At 42.7% G+C, this 9,648-nt stretch overlaps 1 protein-coding gene across 1 annotated transcript; it reads left to right on the top strand.

Moving 5' to 3' along the window:
* Window positions 1-1,566: 1,566 nt before the first annotated feature.
* Window positions 1,567-9,648, top strand: mcm8 (minichromosome maintenance 8 homologous recombination repair factor; the record flags this gene model as incomplete). Its single annotated transcript, XM_079229882.1, has 20 exons — window positions 1,567-1,825; window positions 2,075-2,140; window positions 2,275-2,357; window positions 2,521-2,670; window positions 3,312-3,409; window positions 3,480-3,678; window positions 3,851-3,936; window positions 4,183-4,328; window positions 4,522-4,596; window positions 4,688-4,823; window positions 5,886-5,916; window positions 6,116-6,253; window positions 6,342-6,402; window positions 6,517-6,597; window positions 6,909-7,104; window positions 7,178-7,391; window positions 7,486-7,695; window positions 7,859-7,935; window positions 9,079-9,268; window positions 9,556-9,648. 20 exons carry the CDS (start codon window positions 1,567-1,569, stop codon window positions 9,646-9,648), a joined length of 2,589 nt encoding a protein of 862 aa, XP_079086008.1.

Here is a 9,648-nt window from a genome sequence, read left to right as displayed (position 1 = left end):
ATCCGCTTAAATAAAATACTGGGTAAGACTTTTGGAAATAAGATGGTAAACTCATTTTGAGTGTCATACCATAGTAATTTTTTTACTGAACAAGACATTCAAGGGGCATTGTATAAAAGAAAAGTCCCTACTGAAATGTTACTTTCGTGATTTATATTGACAAGCAAGTAGATCGAAACTTGAAAAGATTTAGCATATTTGCAGTGTGCATGAATTGGGAACAATAGTGTAGACGTGATGTGGACGACACACGTATGTTAAGTCACGCTTATTTATAGAGCACATTTTAAAACTAACATTATGCTCTGAGAAAAGATTAAATAAAAACACTGACATGAATAAGAGAATATAATTAAATTAATAAAATTATAGGATAACTGATAAAATCACAACACAAAAATACAGCAGTGCACAAAACCAAATACAAAACAAATGAGTGTGTTCAGGAGTGCCTTTTTTTCCAGATGCAATGACACAACATGTCCAGAAGATGGCAGTAGAGAGCTGTAAAAAACATTTCTTATTTCAGTGGAGGTCGTTGTTGTCATTATATAAAACACAGCAAACATGCTTAAAATATTCTTTAATATTGGGTTATCTTTAAGGAATATTAAGCTTTCAACAAGTAAGGCCCTTCTCCTTTTCCCTGATAGTTGGCGGTGCATTTCATTTTCTATTATTTATTTTAGCTTTTACTGCTGATGCATGAATTAACTCCCGTTTCCATAAAAAAAAAAATTAAAACGCAACCACCATATAATATGATTTTTTTAATTAAAAGTATTTATTATAGTCTTTTATTCGTATTCTGCAGTCGCGTGTTTGTCCTCATGGGGGCAGTAAGGGGCGCGTGAACCTAATCTACTGCACATTAAGCAGAAGAAGAAGAAGAAGCTTCAACTCTATGGAGGGAAATTACAGCCTGTTGACTGTAAACGACCTTAAAGTCGTCAGGTTTTGAGTTACTTTAACACCTTGTTGACGTTATTAAACCGTCACACTGTTCCTCAAGGCACAGCGAAAGGTTTGTGTCACTCCTCTGTCGCTGTCAGTGTTTCAACGGAACATTTAGCAAGTTAAACGTCATTATAGTAGTGATAACTTAGCTAACGACGATGGACGTAAAAACAAACGTAAAAGTAGACGTTGGAAATGCGTTTATCCAAAGTAAATTAGTGCTCCGTAGATTATGTTCATGCCGAATGTTCCAGTGGTTTGTCTTTGTTTTAAGTTTTTATTTAGGGCTGTAACGTTAATTCAGTTTGCACGAGCCAGGTACATGTTGACTAAACGCACCGTTTTTTTTGCTATCTTTAGCTTTAAAGCATACAATTAGGCTAATTATTTGTTTTGCCACTGCACTTAACCTTTTACAAAATGTGTGCTACACACTTAAAACAAGTTTTATTTAAGTTAAGGCTCCAAAACAAGTGGACAAAGAAGACGTTATTTCTATCTTGATATTCTTTCATTAGACATGGAGGCTTGTCCAATGTTTGACTCAAAAAAAGAACTATCATTCCCACCAATTCTTGCTTTTTCCTCCTTGCTTTGTTAGGGAAAATAATGAGTGGAGAGGAATCCAGGAGAGGCTCGTGGAGAGGAGGGAGTGGAGGAGGGAGAGGAGGAGGAGGAGGAAGAGGAGGAGGCGGCGGCAGTGGTAGTGGATGGAGAGGAGGAGGAGGAGGAGGTTGGAGAGGAGGAGGAAGAGGAGGATGGAGGAGTAGACCATGGAGAGGTGGATCAGCAGGCGGAGGAGGGTGGAGAGGTGGAGGTGCTGCGCGGGGAGGAGGATCAGGAAACGATACCTTAAGCAGCCAGAGAGGTGAGTTTGATTTGCTTTTCCATTTTACAAAAGCAGGAATGAACTTTTTAAAGGACTAGTGTATTAAATCTGTAAAAACTTCATGCATATTATATATATTTTTTAAAGTATCTACATGTTGCTTCTTAATGTGGAGGCCCCTTCTAATGTTCTTCCAACTTCATATCTCATAAAAATGAACGTATGCATGAAAAGCTGCAACAATAAGTGTGATAATGTACAATCCTAACTGCCGGTCTTCCTCTCCAGTCCTCTGTCAGGCTACTCTGGATGTACTGTGTCCGTACAAAGGCTGGACGCTCTACTTCAGAGAAGGTCTGTGTCTGTTTACAGCTCCGTTTCACATGACGATGATGACGATGATGATGATGACGACGCTGTGGACACGTGTAATAGTCTTGACGATGTCGCTCTTCTGTGTCCGTGATATGTCTTTTTGTTTTGCGCAGGCTTCATAGAGAGCTCACCTATTGTGGAGAAGATCAAAGTGTTTGAGAAATACTTCACCTCCAAGATTGAACTGTATGACAAGGTCCGTCTGCTTGTGTAACTTTCTATTTAATGACCTTTTTAAAGTTTGTATGTGTCAATGTCTATTTATTTGCCTATCTATCTATGACGTGTATTTCTGTTGCAGGGACAACAATTATTATAAATGTCCGTTAGAAGCTGAATTAGTGTGTGTTTGACCTCAGGATGAGATTGAGCGTCAAGGCAGTGTTCTGGTGGATTATGCCGACTTGACTGGAAACAAAGCCGTGCGTGGAGCTCTTCCTGATCTGACCACAGAGCTGAAGGAACAGCCAGAGATGATGCTCAACTGTTTGGGATTGGCCGTTCACCAGGTACACACACACACACACACACACACACGGTCGCTACACACACTGACATCTGTTTCAGCCGTTCAGAATGTATACATACATCTGTGTTTATAGTTTATTAAGTACACTGTAAATAAAGATTGAATGGGAAATTGCAAGCTGGAAATGATAAGCGTTATTATTAATAATTATTTTCAAATCTAAAAGCGAGAGAACTGTGGTTTCAAGTCTGAGCTGAGGTTCACTTAAAATATAATCGGTTGCACAACCTTAAGTCTTCTCCCTAAGGTTTCCTTCAAATGTTCACGTGGTCATTAAGGTTTTCTCATATCTCGGTCTTGGACTTAAGAATCCCTTAAAGTTAGCTGAACCGCAACACGGTTTATCGACAGTTTATAATGTCCAGTTGGTAAACAGATAAATACAATGAAACTATATATACTACGCAGCATATTTTATTTATTTTAACTATACTATAGGCTAACTTTGTGAGATGATAACATGTATCACAGTGCAAGCAAACAAATTTTCCCGCTATAAAATATATTGTATGCCGTATATAACCTAAACATGTTTAATGTGTCTAAAACTTCATACTTTAAGAAAACTTCTTAATTCTATGAGGTCTGTGAAGAGACAAAATGTGTGTGTGTGTTTTCCAGGTTTTGACTATAGATTTGGAGAAACAGGCCGCTGAGCTGCAAGGGGAGGAGCTTCCTGTCGCTACGCCAATCGTCAACATCCCTCACATCAGCGCGAGGTAGTGCACTCGCCCAATCGACACCCGTACAACTGCCGACCGCGACTTTATTCTCGTAACTCGTCCGCAGGCTGTACAACTACGAGCCGCTGAGTGCGCTGCGGACGCTGCGCGCCAGGGTGTTCGGCCGGCTGGTGTGTGTGAGGGGAACGGTGGTCCGAGTGAGCAATATCAGACCGCTGTGCACCAGGATGGCCTTCAGGTGTCTGGGCAGCTCGCACATGCAGTCTCTGCCACTGCAGCACGGGAAATACGGCACGCCGACCAAGGTATGAAAACACACACACACACACACACACGTATTCAGCTCTCTGTTTCTGCAGCATCTTTTCTGTATTTGAATGTTTAGAAGCATACATACATGCATGCACACTCACACATATTTTTGACATCATTACTTAGATGTGTAGATTCATTTTGTACGTGTCTTTGATCAATAAGTGCATCCAACCTGATTGCCGCAGTCGTTCCTTCGCCCCGGTCAGGAACTCCCCTCTCACTCACACGGTCGACTTCCAGATCATCAAGTAGGTGCATCGTGTGCCAATGTACACGATTTAACTGATCAACAGCGGAGGAAATGTGGCAAGATGTAGCAGAATGAAATCTTTTATGTGTATTATATAGCTTCAGGGAAGACATTGGCTGAATTACAGGAGATGTATGTTTGACTTGCACACGGCACTGTGTCACACACATGTTGTTGTTGCAGGTTAAAATAGAATATTGTGAGAAAGGCATTGGAATTAGTTTGCGTTCGTGTGCTACTTCAGGGTGCAGGAGTTGATGGGCGGAGAGCAGAGGGAGACCGGACGCATCCCGCGCACCGTGGAGTGTCACCTGACCGCCGACCTCTGTGACAGCTGCGTCCCCGGAGACACGGTCACTGTGACCGGCATCGTTAGGGTTACCAGCGACGGTACCAAACACACTACATCTCACACACACACGTTCTTAAGTTTGAGTTTAGTTTTGGAGTAAGCTTCTGCCTTTTAGTAGCAGTTGGTTAAATGTAAAACATCTCTTCACTTCTGTGTGTTTACAGTATACACTATAAACCTCTATTTAAGCACCGTGGCCTCTCACATAACCCTCTTGTTATCTGCATGCAGGTACTTCACGCGGGAACAAGGATCAGTGCATGTTCCTCCTCTACATCGAAGCCACTTCAGTCAGCAATACTAAAGGTACTGAAGCTTGTGTGTTTGGACTTGAATTATGCAGAGCTGTTCAATCTCTTTTTAACGGAGCAATACGGTGTTATTTCTTCTTCTTGAGGTCAACGGTCCAAGTCAGGTCAGGGGTCAGGCGGGTCGCTTGAAGATCGTTCTGGAGGGGAGGAGTTCAGTCTGAAGGAGCTTTATGCCATCCAGGAGATCCAGGCACAGCCGGACCTGCTGAGACTTATAGTACAGTAAGAGGTTTATTATTGATTTATTACTGTTTTCTTATTCTTCATCCTAAATATCAACTTATCAACAATATGTGCAACTGTGGAACAAGTTGTTGTCAGTAGATTTGAAGTGTGTTTTAGTGCATTCTTTTCAGATTAAACTGATTTTGTTGCATTCCTCCGTGAGCCTAAATACACCTGCAGCTGAAGAGAATACATCTTATTCCTCGTTTCAGCTCGACCCGACTCAACTTAGTTTTTACACCGGATCCTTTCCTGTCATTTGTTTTCCACTGTGGCTCTTAGGGTCGAGAAATATATGTTCAGAATCAGAACCATTTATTGCCATGTATGCTTTCACATACAAGGAATTTGTCCTGGCGGAAGGTGCATAACATTTAACTATAAACATTTAACAGTAAACAGAGTGCAATAACGGGGAGCATGAATACTTACGATTAAATCTACAGTAGAATATAAAATTAAAGTTAAAATAAAGTGCACAGTCAACAGATAGCAGTACTTTAAGGGTCACATGTTCACATTTTCCTACCGGCCATTTCCAGCCCATCAACCTTTCTCAACTCCACTTCGTTCTGAAATTTAAACCCAAATAAAAATCTTGGTCGAGGGAATAAAAAAAACGATGGTCGCCATCCAGTGTTGGCTATTTTAAGATGGCGGGTTTGCACATCAGTGGTCTGCAGTCTTTTAACTCCTCCTAGTGTCGGCTCAGCTATCTTGGAATCTCGACCGAGGTGACACCAAAAAAAAAGTACCAAGAAGTATCCACAACTTTTGCTCAAGGAAAACCCAAAGAAGAGCAATTGGAGGAGAGTAGAGCCATGCTGTATGATGCAGTGATGCGGCAATAAGCTGTTTAAATATAGAGGCAGTCTGCGTCCCTAAAGTGTTGTAAGATTTCCGCCGTCTAGATGATCAAACCTTTTGACGTAGAACGACTTTTTTTGAGCCGACTCGTCTTACGGATCTTGGACTTTGTGTTATGTTATATTCATTAATATTCTTTTAATCTTCTTTAGTTTAGTTAACTCGTAACTCTGATCTTCTCTTCTCCCTCAGATCTTTGTGTCCCGTCATCTACGGCCACCTGGTGAGTTGTCCGACGCGCTGCACTGCTGACGAGATTCAGAACCCCCAACAGCATTATCACCAGAGGTTACAAAGGGATATAGCTGTGATTTGGGTTGAAAACCGTGATGTCATTCACGCCCCTGTCAACGTTTTTTTTCTTCTGTCATCTTGATTTGTGAAGTTACGGACCGACATCCTGTGTTCTTGTGTGTCCCCAGCTGGTGAAAGCTGCTTTATCCTTGGTGTTGTTTGGAGGCCGACAGAAACTTACGGACAAGAACAGCGTCCCGGTTCGAGGAGATCCTCACCTGCTGATGGTGGGAGACCCCGGCCTGGGGAAGAGTCAGATGTTGCAGGTAACGCAGACTAAACATTGCACCTGGCAGATGTCATTATTGTGTGTAAATGTAAACATAATACTTGTGTATTGTGCCCTGTGTGTAGGCAGTGTGTAACTTGGCTCCCAGAGGAATCTATGTATGTGGCAACAGCACAAGCACCACAGGTAAATCCTCTTAAAGTACTACTCTCCCGGTTTATGCAGGTGGTGATTACTCTCTGCACAGTTTTCCAGGTCAACCAAGTTGGGAATTATGTTTTTATTGTTTTGTTTTTATAGGTCTAACAGTGAGTTTATCCCGAGACGCAGGAACCGGGGATTTTGCTCTCGAGGCCGGAGCCTTGGTTCTGGCTGACCAAGGTAGGAACATTGGTTTAAAAAACATAAAAAATGTGTTTTTCCCTAATATATTTATCTCTTTTGGCTCTAAAAAAAAAAAATCCAGTGTCGTTCAGGCTCTTGTTTGAAGCCGTCTCTCCCAAAATATTGTGTCCAACTTTAAAAAAAAAAGTGAAATAACCAGATTTGGAGATCCTTATTGTCCAGGGTTAGATCCTTATTGCCTCTTGGTGCTGCAGAACTGCATAGACGTATCACTTTTCATACAAAAACAAGTTGTCTTCTTCTCTTTTTATCCTCTTTCTCTGTCTGTTTTTTTGTTTCTTTTTTAGGCCTGTGCTGCATTGACGAGTTTGATAAGCTGGGCAACCAACAGCAGGCTCTGCTTGAAGCCATGGAGCAGCAGTCTGTGAGTCTGGCGAAGGCCGGGATAGTGTCCTCTCTGCCCGCCAGGACGTCCGTCGTCGCCGCCGCGAACCCCATAGGGGGACATTACAACAGAAGCAAGACGGTTTCTGAAAATCTGAAGTAAGTGAGCTCGGCTTGCCGTATAATATCTGTGTAAAGCGGTTTACTTACAGTCGTGCATCCTTGACTTTAGAATGGGCTCCCCGCTTCTCTCTCGATTCGACGTGGTCTTCCTCCTCCTGGACATCCCAGATGAGTCGCACGATCGCCACCTGTCGGAGTACATCATGGCAAACAGGGCGGGAAAAGGCCGGACCAGCAGTGCCGTGGTCACCAGGGCTTGCAATGAACTGGAGACCTCCATCCTGCTGGTTAACTCGGACATGCCGCTGTCTGAGCGTCTGCAGGTAAAACAAACAGATGGGACACACTCGAGGTGCACGGTGATATGTCAGAAATAATTACCCTTCGTGTAATGTGTGTGTGTGTGTCTGTGCCCAGGTCCAGGCAGGGGAAAGCATAGACCCCATCCCGGTGTCTTTGTTAAGGAAGTACATCAGCTACGCTCGTCAGTATGTCCACCCCACGCTCTCCCCCGAAGCGGCGCAGATACTGAAGACCTTCTACCTGTCGCTGCGAGCTCAGGCTCACTCTGCCGATGCCACGCCCATCACCACGCGGCAGCTGGAGTCTTTAATCCGCCTGACTGAGGTGCGTGTCTTTGTGTTTGGGGTGTTCGATGTGTCATCGTGTGAGGGATTAAGACACTCAACAACATTTTTGTCTGCCCTTTTAGTGTCAGACCAGTCGAACAAAAAGGATCCGCTGTGTCTTTATTGTCCCGGTACTGATTCTGTTGACTGTTTCTGTGCAGGCGAGAGCCAGACTGGAGCTCAGGGAGACGGCCACCAACAGTGATGCTGAAGATGTGGTGGAGATCATGAAACACAGGTGAGACACGACAGGAGTCATAACATTTTATACTATCATTGCAGATTCATATATATATATATTTTAGAACAAATCCAATAATCGTTTAGTCTTTAAAATGTCAGAAAATAAAGAAAAATGCCCATCACTATTTCTTAAGGCCAAGGGGATGTATACAAATGAAAGATGCACTGATGGAAACCTGACAGTTTTGAACTGACCGGCTGATCAGTCTGTATTTTCTGACATACATTTCGTCAGTGTGGAATAGGGTTGCAAAATTCCGGGAATATTCAAAGTTGGAAACTTTCCACCGTCATATACGGGAATTAACAGGAATAAACTGGAAATGTTGGGGTCATTTAACTGTATTTACCTTGTCATAAGCAGACATGCATGGAAACATTTATAATACAACTTTTAAAAATTACTTTTTTGACATTGTGAGTAGAACTTTATTCTTTTATCGAACAACAAAAACATGAACGTTGAATAAAAAAGGTGTATTCCCCATGATCACCACCCCCCCAACCCATTTTTTTTTGTTGTGAGCTATAATTGAAATCTCTAACTGTCTGCAGTACCGCTCTTGGCCTCTACACAACTCGGCGCTCTCACACTTGCCGGCATTGGGCTGAAACGTTCAGACAACACTGATGACAAAGACGTTCAAAAACAACAGAACGTTTTATGTTTACGTTTTTGTTTCTGGCAGACAATGTTCCCAACCAGCTGCATTCTGGGTGCAGCTGAGCTAGGCGTGCATAGTCTTGTTCTCAACTACATTTAAGTTCCCTGTTTCCGGAAATTTACCGGAAACTTTCCGCCCCTTTGAAACCCTAGTGTAGAGGTTTTTCAGCGTGATCGGGAAGACGGAAAGTTTGGAACAACAAACTTAATCAGACAGTTATTGTATTGCTCAGAGTAATCACAAAATGTTAGTTTTTGGCATAAAAAAATTGAATAAAAACGTATTAGAAATATAAAATAGACATCAGTGAGGCAGTTATGACTCCAGCTTATAATACATCACTTAAACTATTACTCGATTATAGTTCTAACGACCTCTTATACATTAAATGTTGACAAAATTGTTGTTTTTGTCCCGGGTACTTTGCATCATGAGTCATGAGTAATCGCTGCATCCCTATTTTTGTTTTTCAGTCTGGCGGATACGTATTCAGATGGTCTGGGCAATCTGGACTTTGAGCGCTCTCAGCTGGGCTCGGGCATGAGTCAGCGCAGCGCTGCGAAGCGACTGGTCAACGCGCTGCACTCGCATGCTCAGAGGACCAATCAGACGCAGTTTGACCTTCAGGCGCTTCGATCTGTGGCCGCCAAAATGAACATCAAGGTGAAAGGATGCACAGAGATGCTCTCGCGCTTGATTTAAAAACCTGATTTACGTTCACGAAAGGCGTGTCATCTCCCCCCGGACAACCTGTGAGAAGTTATACAATCGTTGCCGAGCTCAAGAGAGTGAAGACGATTTAAAACGCCACATTATTCAAAGTTGACCGTTAACTCCATCTGAGAAAAAATGATTTGGGTGTCTGCTGGTAAATCGTTGTTAAACACCTGCAGTAAAACCCACCGTTGCGTGCATGCTGGATGATTCATTCATTTGTTGATTCCTTCCAGGTGATGGACTTTGAAGGTCTTGTGAGCTCCCTGAATGAACAGGGTTTCCTGCTGAAGAAAGGAGCCAAGCTGTACCAGCTGCAGACGGTCTGA

Source organism: Taurulus bubalis (assembly GCF_910589615.1).
Source record: "Taurulus bubalis genome assembly, chromosome: 14".
NCBI lineage: Eukaryota > Metazoa > Chordata > Actinopteri > Perciformes > Cottidae > Taurulus > Taurulus bubalis.
This window is presented reverse-complemented; position numbering and strand designations above follow the sequence as displayed.